The sequence below is a fragment of the Ictalurus punctatus genome, chromosome 17 (genome assembly GCF_001660625.3).
Source record: "Ictalurus punctatus breed USDA103 chromosome 17, Coco_2.0, whole genome shotgun sequence".
NCBI lineage: Eukaryota > Metazoa > Chordata > Actinopteri > Siluriformes > Ictaluridae > Ictalurus > Ictalurus punctatus.
Window position 1 is genome coordinate 10,870,895 of NC_030432.2, and position 19,387 is coordinate 10,890,281.

At 38.3% G+C, this 19,387-nt stretch overlaps 1 protein-coding gene across 1 annotated transcript in view; it reads left to right on the forward strand.

The window, feature by feature from the left end:
* The window catches only part of gosr1 (golgi SNAP receptor complex member 1), a 29,561-nt gene that overhangs the window by 1,249 nt on the left and 8,925 nt on the right, over positions 1 to 19,387 (forward strand). Inside the window, 5 exon segments of the mRNA NM_001200362.1 lie at positions 2,264 to 2,375; positions 2,477 to 2,564; positions 4,276 to 4,383; positions 5,572 to 5,663; positions 8,785 to 8,859. Coding sequence (NP_001187291.1) covers positions 2,264 to 2,375; positions 2,477 to 2,564; positions 4,276 to 4,383; positions 5,572 to 5,663; positions 8,785 to 8,859 — 475 coding nt within the window.

Below are 19,387 nucleotides of genomic sequence, written 5' to 3' on the forward strand. Positions count from 1 at the left end.
TATTAGTTCCAGCTGAAACATGAATGATCTAATATATTATTGTTTCTATAGTAACAGCTCATACACAGGGACCTGTTTGGCGGATGCTCCACATAATCCACAATTAATAATAAACAGACTTTGAAAAAATTGTTGTATAACAAAATAAATAACTTAATCAGTGACGTGGTGACTTTTAAAAAAATATATATATATATATATTTTTAAAAGAGACCTTTTTTTTTTTCTTTTTTTTTTTTTTTTCTTTTTTTTTACATGTGTGGTAGGAACTCAGTTGACAGCTCAGGAAAGTCTCCAGGACAGAGGAGTTACGCGTTCTGGTTTCTCTGTAAAATGACAGACTACGTTTTGAGAGAGAGAGAGGGTACAAGCCAATCGTTACAGTTCAGTGCTGCTTCTGACCAAAGCTGTTAATAATAATAATAATAAACTTTATATAGTGACTTTAAAATGCTCTCATGGTGCTTTACATAAGAAATGAAAATAGAACCAGGAGTAAATGGCATCAAAGAAAGTATATAGGTATGTATCAAAAACATGTAAAAGATATATATATATATATATATATATATATATATATATATATGTATATGTATATGTATAATGTGTGTGTGTGTATATGTATGTATGTATGTATAATTCAATAATAATAATAACTTTACTAGTAATAATAATTAAATTACAAAAATCGGTCATCAAGTAAAAGCTATCCTAAAGAAATGTTTTATTACTCAGAATTTCCTGCGTCTAACTGGTTAAAAGTAGAGAAAACCAAAACCCCCTCAACTTTGAATTTCTATTCAGAAAGTCGAGAAGGTCTCCTCAACCCCGATTTCAGCAAGTGATATCAGATTAACATGGCTGCTCACAGCGTGAACAGTAAACGAATGAACATTTTTTAAAAATTTCATAATGAGTTATTCTGTATGTACTAGTATTTGTTTTAGATAAATCATCATGCAAACATACACTCACCATGCACCAGGAACACCTGTACACCTGCACATTCATGCAGTTATCTAATCAGCCAATCACGTGGCAGCAGTGCATTGCAAAAACTCATATAGATACAGGTCAAGATCTTCAGTTAATGATCACATCAAACATCAGAATGAAGAAAAAGTGTGATCCGTGTGACTTTAACCGTGGCATGGCTGTTGGTACCAGTATTTCAGAAACTGCTGCTCTCCTGGGATTTTCACACACAACAGTCTTTAGAGTTTATACAGAATGGTGCAAAAAACATTGAGTGAATGACTCATCCGTGCGTGGAGACGTCTTGTTAATAAGCAAGGTCAGAGGAAAATAGCTAGATTGGTTCAAGCTGCCGGGAAGTGTATAGTAACTCCTATACGTAGGGCTGCAACTAACGATTATTTTCATAATTGATTAGTTGGGCGATTATTTTTTTTTGATTAATCGGATTGGGGCAAACTTTCAGTACCATTTTTTTCGTTTATTTAAAATAAAATCCACAAACTGAGTGTTCCAAATAAAAAACTTCAGACTAAAACTTTACACAACTGTTTGTCAAATTATATAAGACAGAAAAGAACCCAATACACACAGACACGCACCAGATTATTCATTTAGGACTGTAGTTTAATTCAGTGCTTTTTGTGCATCCATAAAAAATTGAGGTGGAGGAGCTACAACTGCAGAAGACCACATCAAGTTCCACTCCAGTCAGCCAAGAAGTGGTGAAGAATCTGGGCAGGGGCTCACCCAAACTGGACAGTTGAAGATAAGAAAAAAATCACCTGGTCTTTTTCCAGTCTTGTATTGTCCAGTTTGGGTGAGTCTGTGCCATGATAGCCTCAGTTTCCTGTTCTTGGCTGACAGGAGTGGAACCTGATGTGGTCTTCTGATGTTTTTAGCTCATCCATCTCAAGGTTTGATGTGTTGTATGTTCTGAGATACTTTTCTGCTCACCATGATTGTAACCGTGGTGCACTGCACCACAACTGCACCGTTCTGTAACTCTAAAGACTGTTGTGTGAGAAATTCCAACGTGAGCATTAAATAAAGCTGCTCACGGTAGTTGTATAGTGTTTTCAAATCATCACGGCTGTTATTGTATCACAATATTTAAAATCAGTATCGTACAATACAACTGTAGTATTCTAGATATCGTCATGAATGTAAAAAAATGAGTTGTGAGAATTTTAGACCAGTTCACAGATTGTTTGATTTTATAGGAAAAGCTGAGACGTGGCAGTGCTGATGTATTAATTTGTGTTTGTTTTGATTGTCGTATGTGCAGATTTGCGGAAACAAGCCAGACAGTTGGAGAATGAGCTCGACCTGAAGCTGGTGTCCTTCAGTAAACTGTGCACCAGCTACAGCAGCTCTCGCGATGGCCGGAGAGGAGACAGGTAACATGATTCCCGTCCTTGTGTAATGTTATATTAATATAAAGCATCTTTGTATTATACAGTCATACCATCTGTACATATTTCTGCCGTGTCTTTTGCAGTTCTGACACAACACCACTCCTTAACAACTCCACCCAAGACAGAATGTTTGAGACCATGTCAGTCGAGATTGAGCAGCTTCTTGCAAAGGTTAGTATGTTAAGTTGTTAAAACCTACTTGTGTACCGGATTGTTTTTATAACCAAAAATAAAATCAGATTGATTTTAAAAATGAAAAAAGTATAAGGAACAGTCCCCCCCCTTAAGCCAATAATTTTGTTTCTGAAGTTGCTTCTGAACACACCCATGGTTTTATTCATTATTCATTTTATGAATGAAAGCCCCATCCATAATAACACCTTTGTTGAAGGAAAGGTATCATAGTTTGTTTTTTTGCTAGAGATTACTGAAAATTTCTGAAAACAAGTTTGCAGTTGTTATAAAGAGAATATGCTGCAATTGACCCACCTGCTTTTTGAGCACAGAGAAAGTGGGGAAATCGGGGTTTGAATTGAACTTTTTCACTCACCAGCCAATTTGGCTACAAAATTTTTAAGTTACCACCCATTCAGAACTTCTCCTTCCAAAACAGAAATATCATAAATAAACCATATTTTCAAAGTCACAGCTTAGATATTAAATATATTTATTATAAAATCTTTATCATTCTTTTAAATAATGTGAAATAAACACCTCTTTGAACAAAACAAACCTGGGGTCTGATAAAAGGTATTGATGGACAGGATAAGCCAGGGTTTGCTAAAAATTGGCAGATAAAGTAAAGTTTTTAGTTAATCAAATGCTTAGATGTCCTCAGAGCTCTCATCTTCAGAGTTATCCTCTTTTGGGCTGGTTACCCCAGGCAAGTATCACCACATGACTGTTTGTTCAATTACCGTAGAAGCTAGGTCCTGTTCAAGTTTAATGGATACTGCGGCTCACAAGTACAGCATTTGCGTTAAACCTGTGCGGATTTCGCTTACGTGAACTTCCCCTGAAATTTTTTTTTCCCAGCAGGCTGCAGCCATGGATGCTTTGTCTCATAGCGATGGCCTGCAAAGTTATAGGACATAACTTATGAATCATAACCCACCACATTGGCTAATGAGTTGACAACGTTATACACCTCGGTTGATTTTCATCTGCATTTGGCGGGTGTTCATGTCAAACCCTGGATGAAATCCATCAACTTGTTCAAGACCACAAACTCTGTATATCTACGGCAAATTTCCCCTTGCGCCCCACATTAGAAAATAATGTACAAGGAAACATTAGAACCCATCATTAAGTGAAGATTGTGTTTGTGGCCTGTTTTATTTTTTTTTTAAGAATCTGTCAGATTTTCAGTGCAAAAAAATCGTCGCAAAACTGAGTTGACTCACTTGATTTGATTGATTAAATTATGCTATGTTTTAGAATTTAGTATTTTTGGACTTGGTGTGCAAGTTGTCATAGAGTAGCACGTTTGTTGTGAATTTGTCTTTGGAAGCACAAATTGTTCTCCCATTAATTATACGATATGTGTGTGTCCATGTATAGTGCTATAATGGTAGCTAGACATTTCCCTTACTAGAAAATTAGTCTCATAGCAAAGTTGGGATACCAAACCTGCCTTGGCTAATCGGCCATGCTGGCACTGTAACTATAAAAAAACGAAATAACTGCAATGTACCATCATTAATACATGGGGAAGTTTTAAAGAGTTTCACATCCTACAGCCAAACAAGCACTTTTCTTTTTGCACCTCTTATAATGGACTTCAGTACAGAGTGTGTTGTTTCTCAAGAAACTTTCTTTACAGGAGTGTTGATGTTAGGCATGTAGTGTAAACAGCATAAGCAAAGTCTGATGTTTGTTCTAGCTTACAGGAATAAACGATAAGATGGCAGAGTACACTAGCACACCGGGCGTGACATCTCTTAATGCTGCACTAATGCACACGCTGCAGAGGCACCGAGACATCCTGCAGGTGAGACACATCCTACACCTATTCCTTACTCATCTTAACCACTCACTGGGATCGCGTCTGACATTTTCTGCCTGGCGCAGGTCATTTTTCACTGTTCAGACACGTTCCAATGTTCAAAGGTTGTAGAGTCTAAATGTATTCATGTATTTCCTGAACTGAAGAAAATGGGTCTGAATAAATGGGTCAGTTGCGGCTTATTTTGCACGTTTGAACATTATTTATCAGCTTCCTTTGCTTTTTAAATAATGAATTAGGAAGTATGTACACTGAAATGTAGTTAACAGTTTCCATCAGACCTTTATAGGAGTCAAGCTTTTTTTTTTTTTTTTTTTTTTTTTTTTTTTTTTTTTTTTTTTTTTTTTTTTTTTTTAATCTTTGGGTCAGTCTCAAATACCATTCTGTCGGCTATGTAGAGTACTACCCTAGATGGGCATCATATTGTATCCTGTGTAGAGTAAATAAACCTATTTGGGATTTTGGCCAGCTGTAGTGTTGGATGCTTAAAACAAAAAAACTAAACCCAATCAGTGTGTAGAAAAACCAAGACCGATTTTAACTTAGAAAATGTGGGTACATAGGATAAGAATCAAACCGCCCAAACCGCGTACTGGGACGCAGCCCAGAGTTTCAAGCAGTCGTCTATTTGCACGTCCAGCATGACAAATAATTAACCGCACTTGAAGCGTTCATAAAAATTTGTAATAAAAATACCCAAAACTGTATACGGTGCCATAACGAAGAACTACTGTATGTTGATACGTGAAGTTCTGGAGGGATGGCGGTGACGTAATGACGTGTGCTGATAATCGAACTATGTTCTCTAACATGTAAATGGGAACATGAAAGGAGTATTCTAAAAGCAACTCATGTAAACACCTTAATCACAATATTGTCTTATGCAGAATAAGGTCATTAATTAGATTACTGCTGTCCATGTAAACATGGTCACTGATACTGTTTTCATTCTCCATGGATGCCTACTTTAGCATTATTACTAATATGAATTCTGTCTAGGGTGATATAAAATTCTAGGCTCATGTGTATTCATTCAGATACTACATAAATAAGTAGTTATGATAAGTAATTCCGTTGTTCAAGTATACATAGAATCACAGTTTTTTCCTGCTTGTACTTCACTTCAAACAGATTATACCTCTCACTGTAATGTTTCCCTCTGTCTGTCCACAGGATTACACACACGAGTTTCACAAAACCAAATCCAACTTCTTAGCTGTCCGAGAACGAGAGGATCTTCTTGGATCTGTCAGGAAAGACACTGAGTGAGTGGTCTTGCTTTTTTCATGCCCTCATTGATGTGTATGCAGCCACAGTTAAAGTATCGCATCATGTACGGATTACCACTCCAAAATAGTCATTTTTTTCAAATGACGTTTTCCACTCAATTTATTCCAAGTATTGAAGCAGGCCGAAAATGCAGTTACTATCCTCCAAGGTTGATCAGACGGAAATGTGATGGCTGTATTGCATGTTAAAATTCAGATCAGCTTACTATGTTCAAACACAAACTGGCATTGCAATTTAATACTTAACATAACTTACCATTCACAATGCCTAGACACTTTATTAGGAACACCATACTAATACCGTGTAGCACCCCCTTTGCTCTCAGAGCAGTCCCAGTTCTTCATGGCACTGATTCCGCAAGGTATATTTGAGATGTCTGATATTCTTTTCAGATTTGGGATTGAGATTCTGGTCCATGTTGGCACGATTGCATGACATAATTGGTGCAGATTTGTCAGCTGCTCATACATGCTGTGAATACCCCGTATGGTGACTGGGAAGGCCACTGAAGTACAGTGAACAGGGATGAGATGCCTTTTGCTGTATGGCATGGTGCACTATCATGCTTGAAGTAGCCATTAGAGCAGGGGTGTCCAGTCTTATCCGGAAAGGGCCAGTGTGGGTGCAAGTTTTCATTCCAACCAAGCAGAAGCCACACCTGAGTCTATTGAAAGCCAAGATCAACTGATTAAACAGGTGGATTCAGGTGTGCCTCCTGTTTGGTTGGAATGAAAACATGCACCCATACAGGCCCTTTGCTGATAAGATTGGACACCCCTGCATTAGAGGATCAGTAAATTGTGGCCATAAAGGATGCACATGGTCAAACTCGGCACCAATACTGAAATCGTCTGACATTCAGAGAATGCTCGATTGGTATAAAAAGGTACAATGTGTGCTAAGAAAACATTCCTCATGCAGTTACACCCGCACCATCCGACCTGAACTGTTGATGCAAGTCAGGCTGTTGACTTAAAATTCTGACCCTACCATCAGACCCACCAGCAGAAATCAATATTCATCAGACCACTGTCTTGCGTGCATTTACACATTTATTATTAGGTGGAAAATCATCCCTTCTAATAATAACCCTGATACTCTTAACAGGGGCAGATTTTACCCATGGTTTTTTTGCTAAAATATGTAATAAGTGAGGATGTTTTTTTGTTTTTTTATTCAAAACCTGTCTGGATTTTTGGGCCCCTCAGCTATTTAAACCATGGAGTTTTGTTAGAGGATGTCCATGACAGTGTTACAAACTGTATGCATTATCTGAATTGACCACCAGGTGTCAGCATGAACTCTTCAGGAAAACACATTTGTATGGTCATAACTTTCGTTCCCTAGTAATTTTCCCTGTGTGTGAGACTGCGGAGTCCCTCTTTCAGCAACACACCAGTGATTACTGTGGAGGTTTTGCCTGTCGCTGTGTTCGTTGTGTGCCCCCGCCTCCCCCCCAATCTTGCCTGATCTGCATTGCACCACAGAGTACAATAGAAATGCCAGCATGCAGAAATTATAGTTACTCTGTGTGTGCGTGCTTGTGTGTGTGTCTGTTATACAGCCCAGGCCTTTTATAGCAATGTTGGACTGATTAAATCAACTGTCAGTGCTGTGTTTTGATCGTGTTGGTATGTGAATGCATTTTCCCATTGGACAGAATGATATCTACTTTTCCATATCTGTGTAGTTGCAGTAAACCCACCCTAATGCATACCAATGGGTGGAGAATGCTTTATGTTTTGTTGGATTTGTCATTCATTTAGCTTTACATTATTTACCTTTACCTGCCTCTTCTCTCTAATATGTAGGTTGATTTTAATTTGTGTGGGCAGTAATGTGAGTATTGTAGCCTCGGGGTTTGCAGACTATGGGAAGATGCATCTTTGCTTGCCACGTCCCTGATTAACTCCTTGGAAAGGGTTGGTCTTCCCAGCACTGCACTCATTCATTATTCACACTAAATGCTTTTTGTGGCAGCACTGGCTAGATTCTCCATGTAGACAGCAGGAAGAAGAAAGCCTCAGTGTTAAATTAGCTTGGATTCGCTATTCCAAGCTCGAGGGGGCAACTCTGATTAATAGGCTTGAAATGCCGTGCCCTGTACATATTTCATTTTTTTATTTGAAACAGGCCTACTGTTTTTATAATGATGATGGAAGTCAACTCTGTACTATCCAAAACATTACAGAATTGTAGCTGTAGGCTGTTGAAACCTGGAGGCAATTGCTTGTTGTCTATATACAGTCCAGATTTTATTTAATTTTTTATTTCATACCACACGGCTATTGAATTATCTAATCCGATTGATCCGAAGGTGTTCATTGTTTATGACAGCAGCTCTAACAGTAGTTCTGGTTATAATTCAAATGAAAAGTTTATGTTAAAAGGCTGCTTCTAATAATAATATTTCTGTGTTCATTCATTTGTATGGCATACGCTCCACATAATCTACGCCTGCTAAGAAACAGATTAAAAACATGTTATTTAATCAGCATTTTGTAATGGGGTTAACGGTTTCACTGTTAGTGGTTAACAGTTTCTCTGTAATATGACAAGCTGTGTTTGTGTCGTTACTTTCAAGAGAGGCTGGTTAGGCAATATCCTATAGATGTAGATCTAACGTAAGTGATGACAAAAAATCTAACTCGTCTCATGGACGCTCCTCAACATTAATTGTAACTATAAGCTGTTAAAGAGCTCCGTGTGTTGTTTGTTAATAAATTAAACATTGAGGAATGCAATAGGAATAAATACATCGGGGCACAGTCGCTATAATCCACTGTGTGGTGGTAAGAGCATCACAGGTATCACACCACCACGTTGTGGATTATTTTCCTATAGCAGCACGCCTCTTGGTGTTTATACCGTACTACTTTTGTTAACAGAGATCACCGTCAAGCGAGTATTAATATAACGATACCTCTTGCATGATTAATGCACTGATTCAGTGGATGAATGGTTTTCTTTAATCCTTTAAGAAAAAGTGACAATGTATAATACACGGCATTTTCATGTACAATGGGTTTGTGAGCATTTGCAGGATTTCCAGTGGCTTGTTTTAATAACGTACTAATGTGTTACTTTCTTTACCAGGACGTACAAGAGTGGCTCAGGGGTGAACAACAGACGGACAGAACTTTTCCTTAAGGAACACGAGCACCTAAGAAAGTAAGTTCTTATTCTTATTCCTATCTTTTTAGAACTTTACCATTGTGCGTTGAAAGTAGAGATGCACCGATAATAAATTTCTCAGCCGATAACTGATTATTCAGAGTGATATACCAATAGTTCTTCCTTTTATGCTTTCTTATAAATTAATAATTAATTTCACAATTCTGAAAGAAATGCAAATAAAAACTTTATTCTCTTCATTTCAGCAAGTTGTTTCACAGTAACTGGTCTCATAAACAGAAAACACATTACTCTAATTAACATTAACTAAATTCTGAAGATTAAAGTAAGATTTTTTAGCTTATTGAATGTTATTAATTCATATTAACATTGACTGAATGCTAAAAAACCTCCTCATATTCTCACATTCACTCACCACAAACAAAAGCATTTCTACTTCATCACTGGCATCAAACTGTAATATATAATATTAACATTAACTGGATATGAAATATACTACTCTACAAATATATTTTTCTGTGCAATGTATACCTTTTTGTCAACTCATCTTCATTTAAATCTTTCAACAGTGTACTGGCGCTGTAATTCAGCGTGAGCAGTTTCAGCTATTGGCCATCGATTTAAAAAAAAAAATAAAAAAATTTTGACTCGATGCAGAAACTCACTGCTGCTCACTTCTGGTGTAAAATTTTAGCAGTGTAGAGATTGCAAACTGCAGTTTTCACATCATTCCACACAAGAGACATCATCTTTACACACAGCATGAAATCGATGTGTTTTCCCGCCCTCAATTGATTGACAGGATATAATCGGCACTGATCATCAGCTGTTCTTAAACTATCAGCCGATAGCGGGAACAGTTGCCTTTATCAGCCGATACATCAGTGCATCTCTAATTGAAAGGTTTTACAGGTTGTCGTATATCTCACGTGAGATATTTCACGTGGTTGTAGCTGGCAGTGAAACACACTGCATTACCTTTAGATCTTCTTAATCAAGCTCATTTTGAATTGAGTCTACCAAGAATGGTGCAAATTTTTACTGATGTACATAAGATCAAGTATTTGCTCTCCTAGGTAAAAGCAGTTAGGACATTGGGAAACTGGGTTCAGGTCCCTAACAGGATTTTATTATAAAATCCATCAATCTGTGTGACATAACAAAGTTTGGAGAAAAGTAGCTGCATTCGCAGCATTCCCAGCACTCTGTAAATGGATTAAATGACACAAAGTTAAATGAAACTCTATTCCACTGTTCTTGGCCAAGGTGTAGGTTTGGACTTTATATCTCACTCTGTAATTGTGTGTAATCTGATTCGCTGGCTTTGACTCTTAAGGCGTTAGTTATTTGCCCTTTACTGCAATTTGTGGTGGAACGTACAGCCTTTACAGCACTGCACTGTACCATCACTTTTTCGCTATTCACTTGACTTATAAGGCTGACCGATTAGATGATGTAATCTGATCTTCTACTCAGTCATATCTGCCGAGATCAAATTATTATATAGCACTGATATCTGTGCTAATTCTTGACAGACACTGTTTGCCATCTTTGGCAAGACCTACTGAGGTATAATTAAATAACTTGTGAAATAGGCTGATATTACCCAAAATGAGAAAAATAACTGCAGAATATCAAAATTTTCTCTGAATTATTGAGTGATTGGCATAGGACACAAATAAATTATCAGGCTTTAGGCAAGAGCTACGCTACACTATGAATTTTACATTTAGCAAACCTAAAGCTATATTGCTATAAAGTCCATCTAACATGGTATTAATGTCAGCTTATTGATGACAAAAAATGATGACGTGAAAAGTCTTTAGCCGTGTCCTTTTTTCACCCCACAACAAAAGTTTTATATAATTATTTTGGATATAGCCCCATACTACAGACACTTACGTTCTTCAGCAACACAACTTGTGCTTGAGCTGTTATGTAAGCTATAGATATATAGCCATGTTTACTGCGATTATTTAATAATAAACAGTTACTAAAAGAAGTGTGTGTGTATAGGGATGTCGCGAGAACCGATACTTCGGTACCAACATTCTTAAAACGTGATGGTACTTGTTTTTCTGCACTATCGTTAGAACCGATTCTAGTGGAGGTACCGACATTGCAATTCTTCCGGACGTGATGGGGCAGCAAATACACTTGTAAAACACTTGTTTTACAACAAGCGTTTTAGTCGGTCCACAAGTGGTGAAGAAGAAGAAGAACACCTACAAGCACACGGGGAAAACTACAGAAGATTAGCTACGCCCGACTCGTTGAGAGGAAAGCTAGTATCGGTTGCCGGTGTGCAGCCAACGCTGTCACTCATTTCAAACAAAACGAGGAAACACCTGGAATTTGGCGAAGCCCCTGAAACATATTATGTTTGTTTGAGGCAGCTGGTGGTGTTGCCGTGAAACCAATTAACGTTATGCTCCATGTAATGTTAGCGATAGCCAGTTATTTGTTAACGACGCTAACGCATTGCAGTGTTATAAACTACCTCCTAATGGGCCAGCATGCATCGCCATTCAGCCCGTGTCCTGTCAGCTAAATGTAGCCTAATGTCACTAATAATTATTTAAATGTTCATGCTTTTAATAAATCTTTTTAGCCTGCCACCATATCAGTGAATTTAAATTAATGCTTGCATTCAGAGTATAAGGTGTGTGTGTGTAGTGCGTCTGTGTGCGTGCATGTGTGTAAGTGGGCGCGTTTAGGAGTGCACCTCCACTCATTGTCAGACAGTGTTTGATAACTGAAATACCCCCCCCCCCCTCTCTCTTTCTCTCTCTCTCTCTCTCTCTCTCTCTCTCTCTTTTTGCCAGTATCAGCCAGAGGCGGATGTCCTCCAGGGGAGTTTTTTATTTAATTTTTTTAATTTTATTTTTATACCACACCGTGGTATTGACTTTGGTATCGTGTACTTTTGCTGGCATCGGTGCCGACTACTAGATTTTTGGTATCGTGACATCCCTTTGTGTGTGTGAGATTTTATTTTATTTATTTATATTTTTGCATTTACATTCACAGCCCAGACAGCATATTGCTGCACTATTTTAAACAGTGGTGTAGGTTTCATTTAAACACTGGCGGGCACACGCTACTTATTGCACCTGAACTACTGGATGAGTAAATTTTACGCTGGTGTTCCATCTATGGTGTATTCCCTTGCTCTGCATCCAATGTTCCTTGAATATACTCCGGATCCACAGCAATAATGGAAATGGAATGATAACGGATGATAATGATAACGGAGATATAATGGAAGTGAAGATAAACTGAAGATAAATTAATTAGCATATAGTGTAAAATATTACATATCCAGTGGTATGTATACATGTGATTTTACAACCATTGATTTTATACAACGTCTTTGTTTGTTACCATAACGCCTGTGACGTTTATCATTAATGGGTTTCGGCTGATACTCATGGTTCTGTTATCAATGTCGTTAAGGATATCAAGGATTGGGCCATCCCTACTTCAAATATAAGTCAAGTTTATACATTGTGTCAGTGTTGTATGTTGTGTGATGAAGTCAGTTCATCATCTGCTTTCCCCACTTCCTGATCCTAGTCTGTCTCTTGGAAAGGAAACCAGTCATTAGAAGGAGAGCTTATAATTGTATTTGAAAATGATGTCATCAGCAACACCTTTTAAACTTAACTGCTAAACTCTATCCACTCACTGACAGCTTTGGACATGTTTAGAGAGGAAAGAAAGAAAGAGAGTGTGAGCAGGGCTCTATAAGAACACATTACTGACGATTACTCAGTTAAATAGGGGAAGACTCCAAGGGAGGCGGAAAAACTGATAAACTCATTAGAGGAGCTTAGACTGTCTGAAAGTGTTTTGCTACCTCGGTCAAGGCCTTCAGATTCATCTATAGGGAAAGTGTAAGTCCTATCTTCCTCCTGTCCTCAAATCATTCCATCTTTAGTGGAACACCCAGAAATATTCATTCTGTGAACCAGCTGTTGGAAACCGATGCATGGTAAAAGTTTGGGAGTGCCTTAGAGTAATACTACGTCTTCTTCCAGCAGACCTAATGTTCCTGGTCTTTTGCTGACTTGTGGTTTTGAGCAGCAGTGAACAGAATACTGTAAAGCCATTACTGTAATCACTTGACTGTACTGTTTTCCCTGCAGTTTGGAGCAGTGTCTACACCATAGTTCCATCTTTTGTGTTTAAATGTATAGATCTTTTCACATATTCACTATTGGCCTTTTTAGCAGTTTAAGCACTTTGTTTAAACAGTTTGAAACTGAAATTACTGACAGCTACTATTCATATAGATTCATCCATTTAAAAAAGAATATATATATGACAACTTTGCATTACACAGGCCTGTGGATTCAACATTTGCTTTTATAAGAACTTTGATTAGACATGGCCTCCAAATGTATAGAGTGTTGATTTGTGATTGACTTCATGTTTGAATTTAGAAATCGTCCTAAAACTTTAGCTGGTGAAACATTTCATTTTAAAGATCTACTGCTAACTAACTTCTGCTCTCTTTAGTAATGCCCAGCTCCTGTTTGGCATAAGAGCTCTCCATACCCAGAGCTGTGTTTATCCTTTCTGAGTAAGGCTGTAATTCCCCAGCTTCCACATAAGATTTCAATTCATAAGGCCACAGATTGATGTTTGATTATACCGCAGTATCTGCTTTGATTTGATGCACTATGATTCAGTTTAGTAGCTACTGTTCAGAATCTGCGGTAGGCCTAAAATTAATGTACAAATAATGTAGAGTAGGGGAAATCACCTTGCTAGCCTATTTAGTCTTCTTCTTCCTAACATTATTTCTGTGCTATGGCAGGGTCTGCTTGTCGGCAGGCATGACCCTGCCATAGCGTGGGAATAACACTAGGAAGAAGAAGCCTATTTTGTCATCAGTTTAAAAATATGAATTATTTTATATAGTGGATAAGAATTGAGTTTATGATTTCTGCCTTGATTCATTTTAGTTGTTGCTTTATAATTTGATACAAATCATGTGATCATTATAACCCTTGTTTTGTGTGTCTATCCCAGAAAATAGGGCGACTTAGTAGGGATAAGTCATAAAATCCTACTTAAAATAATGCTCATATTTGTACTAGTAAAATAACTTTGATAGATGATCACCATTAACCTTCTACTGAAGTTTTTTTTTTTTTTGCAGGGGATGATGAGAGTTCAGCTTGAAACATTAATCCGGATGTATACTTGACTGTGTTTTTTCAATCTTTATCCTTGGCATTATATGTCGCAGCTCAGCTTGCATGGTACCTGGGCAAGATAGGTAACAAAATTCCACACAGGCATTTGCAGAAAATAGCGACAACGCAAAAGATGAAGGGTAGTACTGCCTGATGGAAAAGCCTTATGCAAATCTACAAATCACAATGCTGTACTGGGCTTAGAACCTCCCGGGCCAGAGTTCTATGTAACTGTCCTGTAATGTGTCCATTTCAGAGGAACACAAAGGAGTGTTCTCTTGTGGGATTTTAATATATAACCGCCACAGAGTCCATTAGACATTTTCTCGAGCTGCATTAATGGCTTGCTGTACTTGCTGCAAAATGGAAACGAGCTTGATGCTCTGCTGAGGCAGATTATTTTGTGGCAAATACATCATAATGCGTTCCTTGTAATAAATAATGGTGTATGAGCACCATATGCATGTTTGCTGGAGCTGGCTGCTTACTGCAGTATTGTGTATGTTGTATATTTGATCACTATGATTGGGCTTCCGATTCCTCCACTGGCAGAACACAAGTTCACTCTCACTGAAATATCAGCATGGTACTATTATTTACAAATTATCTTTAGACTGCTTGAACTGAAGGACTAATGTGCTGTTTTGCCATTATAAGGATTCTGTGATTTTTATGAATATATTTTTGTTTAGCATTTTAATCTGCTGACAGGCACCTCCCCAAGGGTTCAGTTTCTCTTTGCTTAGCACTAATTCCAGAGTGCTGACTGTATTGCTTTGGCTCACGTTCATGGCTCAGACAGAAAGGAAACAGTAAGGGTTGGTTTTTATTCACTACTAAGGAGGTGCAGGGAGTCCAGTTTGTGCTTGTCCATGTTTTGGCCTGTCTCCTGTCCTCTGAGTTTAGGAGGAGTTATTGAAGGTCATATTCAGAATTAGTGAAATTGGTAGCAATAAAGAGGTAAGAGTCTATAAGTGTTGTACGGTAGCTTACTTTTTTCTTTTTTCTTTTGTATTAGTATTGTATTTTTTTGCTTTTTGTATTAGCCCTTACTCACTGTCGTCTTAGTTCCGTATGATTTGTATGGATATGCTCTTATTTCCTTTTAAGGATCATTTTAGGAATATTTTTCACCTCTGAGGACTGGGTGATGTGAAAATATAATATAGATATTATAATACATTCATCACTTTTACTTTAGGGCATAGACTTTTGGGCAGAATGTTTTATTTCCCTTCCTATCCTTTGTTATAATACTTACCACCCATCATGACCATATCTTTAAGTATCTTTTATACTTGTCCCAGTTATTTAAATGTTAACCAATTCCTGCTTATACTTTTTATTCTGTCATGTGCTAGATTTCAATATGAGTGGATGAAGGAAAGTATATACTTCCTCCACATCAAGCCCAAAACTTTTTTTTTTCTCCCCCAAATCATAGGAGAGCAAACAGAACCACCCAGTTCTCTGATTGTGAACAGACTCCCAATATTGGAGGGCATTATGGCAGATTTTAAAGCAGCATGATATTTTCCTACCTGAAGTTCAGGTCCAGTTATGCTCTTTCACACAGCTTCCCGTGGAATCTTATGACATCAAATATCACGTTTTTTTTCAGACAGTTCTGGAATTTTAACTTATCTTTCATCCTATATTAATATATATATAATATATGTGTGGCGGCATGGGGAAAATCTTTCATGTAGTGAAATTGTCATATTTTAAGTATACAGTATATAGACTTTTCTGAGCTTGCATTTGGTTTCTGTTTTGCATGCATCTCAACCTCAGGTCAAGTTCTAGCATTTTACCCCCAAAAGTGAAAACTACAATTCTTTAGACGTCTTTAGGCACACTGTTTTTTACCACTGTGTTTATTAATCTGCCTTCGTAACCAGCATGATCTTTGCATGAAGATAGCCAAGGCAAAGGTAAATAATTAAAACATTCCCATGTTTTGGTCAAATATATTTATGGGGTCTTAAAGCTGGGGTGTCAAAGTGTGTTATAGGCAGAAAAACCCTATTTTGAGTTTTTGTCTTTCTAGTTTGTTTGAATTTTGTCATAGCAACAACCAAAGTGTTTTCCCATACTACCACACACATGCTAATGCCCTCATTCTTCCAAGTCAAAGAACCTGATATTCTCACTAACTGGCATGACCTTAAAGCCTTTTGTTATTGTGTGTGTTCAGAACCAGTGTAGGCCTGTGACTCTGAGCTCAAGAGGAAAAGATTTGTTTTCTCATCTTAGCTCATAGAGATGAATGCCATTAAAAACAATTTATTTGTTATTTCCTACCCAGATCAGAGTGATCGTAATGCCTCATGTACGCTGAAAAGGCATCATTGAGCCAGCATTGGCAATTTCAGCCAAGCACGCCTCTTATTCCATTATCTAGCTCAGTTTCCTTTCACCAACTCCCTGTGGTGGTGTAAAACCGCAGTGACCAGCAGAGGAAATGGAAGAATGTCCTGCTAGCAACATGTACAGGAGACCATGTCAGTTCAGTGGTACAACACAAGATTAATTTTAGGAATAGTCACTTTAACATCTCACAGATGTGTCACGCTAAGTGATATTATGTCTGAGTGTGTGAGTGACAGATTAGAATACACAGAGAGACTCTGGGTGAGGACTTGCGTTGGAGTCGTGCTGTAATAAAGCAGCAGATGGAGCTCAGCAGCGTGGATCCAGATGCACTCTCCCCTTTTTCTGTCAGCTCTTGTTGAGCTGTGACATAAATCTCTCCCTACCTGTCACAGACAGTGGCGTTTCTGATTAGCTTCCAAGATTCTTCTTTCTGCCAAGCTCAAGGATTGATACTCAGACAGAGTGAGCAAGAAGTTAGAAAAGACCTGATATGATGACTTTTGTGATGGTTAAAGCTTCCTTATTTTCTCTCGGTTGTTTTGATATTGCTGTTTGATTTATGAGATCACGGTATAGACCACTGACCCTTTTAATGTTTGCCTCAGGTTCGAGACTGCTGCGCTCATGGAGCATATCAGAGTTTGTTAGTGGTTTCCGTTATTCTGCGGTTCCTGTTATGTGTGTATCTGGCTGAGTGGGTATAATAAGACAGATGGACTATGCTTAGGTCACATTTCAAAGCAGAATGTCCACTTACTAGCTGTAGCGCCTTATTTATTACTTTTGTAGATCTTTACAGCGTGTGAGCACATCAGCTGTGGGGTTTCACGAGGTGAGACGAGGACAGGGGTAGTTCTGTGTCGCTGCCAGACCTGTGTTGGCATCATGTTTATGTCCTCTATGAAAAACAAGGGTGTGGAGACAGGACTGGAGTTTTCAGGCATTCATTTATTAGGCGTATGCAGAAGATCAATAGTCCAGCTGAGTCGTCCAAGCCTGTCTGTGAGTACAGTTGAATAAGGTTTTGTAAGTATAGAAGAGTAAAGTGAAAGGAAAGCCTGATGTGAGAGCTGTGAGGACATCCTTGTTTACAAACAGACACACAACAATTCTTCTGTACCTCTATATACAGGGAGAGACAGATTGAGTAAGTAAGACTCATACTCCAACTCATTATAATCTCTCAAAGCAATAGAATTCTGCTCAGGCTCTGTGAAAGACTATTCAATTTGAGGAAGGGAATAATGAGCTCTCTTCATGCATCACTGAAGTAAGCACTGTATAAATGTATTAAGTACACTTCTTGGATGGTGGTGTGGGATTTATAAGACAAACTGTATCGTCCTGCTCGAATGGCTAAAGATGAGAGAGGAAGACATTAGAAGGACGAGTGGCCCTGAGAGTTGAATTTGTGCTTTGTGATAATGACTGGCTTAATGACTGTGGCAGCTCAGACTGGCAGTTTGAGGGCTGCTTTTTATTACCTGAGAATATCTTTGCACACACACATCCACTCATGGAGCATCGGTTTATGACATTCTGTCTGTTCTGCACTGATAGAAGTGGCCAGTAAATCTTTCAGCCTGGTCTCATCTCTGCCTGTAAAAATCCAGAATGAATCAGAGTGGAGCATTCTCCATGCTTTAACAGCTGTGCATCGGTTTGTACAGCTGTGAGGAGGCAGTGTAGACTGGAACAGCCTAATGTTTACTGGAAACTATTAATCTTCTCTGTCCAAACTATCTGAAGTGGTATCAGTAGTGCTTTAAAATATATATAATAAAATATAAACATTTAAACATTTCTGTGGGCTTTAGAAAATTGTAAGCAAATATGTTTTTCACTGTCCTGTTAAAAAGATACTGGACTGACAATGATCAATTCTAATTGGGTAGTGAAATGCTGAGTGCATTGTTTGTGCAGAGCCCAAATCTCAAGAGGCTGATGCCATGTCCCTTGGACCATGGCTGTTTTGAGAGGGTGTGGTTAAGTTACTGGGTTCTGTGGGGAAGCATAGAAAGCACACCTGTTTACCTTCATATGCACTTCACATGCTGATCATTTCATCCTCTCATCCGTGAATATTTCGCAGCAGCAGTGAGAAAGGGCTGGATAGGGGCTAGCCTGGGTTATGTAGTGGCTCAGTCGTTTATTTCCACAGAGGCCTTTTCAAGTTATTAACAACATTTTGCTGCAGGAAAGCAGCTTATTACCAGTGTAGACAATTGTCTTAATCAACAATACAGCATTACACGCCTATGCACCCTATCATCATGTCACTGCCTGACAGAAGTGTAATTTTGTGGTTATACTCAGTAAACTCCCTGTTGTTGAATTAACATCTACAGTGCTTTGTTTACGTGCAGCTAAATACAAACAAATACTAGAGATAATTTAACTCAACCAATGGCTTCCACAATGATGCACTCCTGAACTAGACTCATAAATAAGATGGTCTCCTCAATGAGCATTCATCACTGACTTGGTGACCATTGTTTCAGTTCTGGCAGCATGGCATACGCCCCCTGACAATCACAGCGACATTAACAATCATGGGCATCTTTGAGCTCATTTATGTGGAGAGAGTAGATATCACTTTCCTCCAAGTGTGTTATGCTGCCCTGTGATGCAGCATGAGCAACAGTTTGAAAAAAAATGTAGTTGGGTGGGTTCGTCTGTCTTAGGGGGAAGCCTGTGTTAGCCTTCACCCTCCCTTGTTGTTAGAAGTCGTGATGGGAAGTGCTGGCTGTTGGGTGGGATTTGGCAGATGACCAATTGGGGGGGGGCAAAAAACGAATGACTCCAATATGCTTTTTCTCCTTTTCCGATGTGCATTAGCTAAATGAAAGTTCTGGAGTGGCTGAACATATCATAGAGCTAGCAAGTGTGTCTCTAATATTCAGCAATTCTTTCGGCGGGAAAGTGCACGTCACTCTAGTGACCACTCTAGTAATAATGTCACTCTAGTGAACACATTTATTACA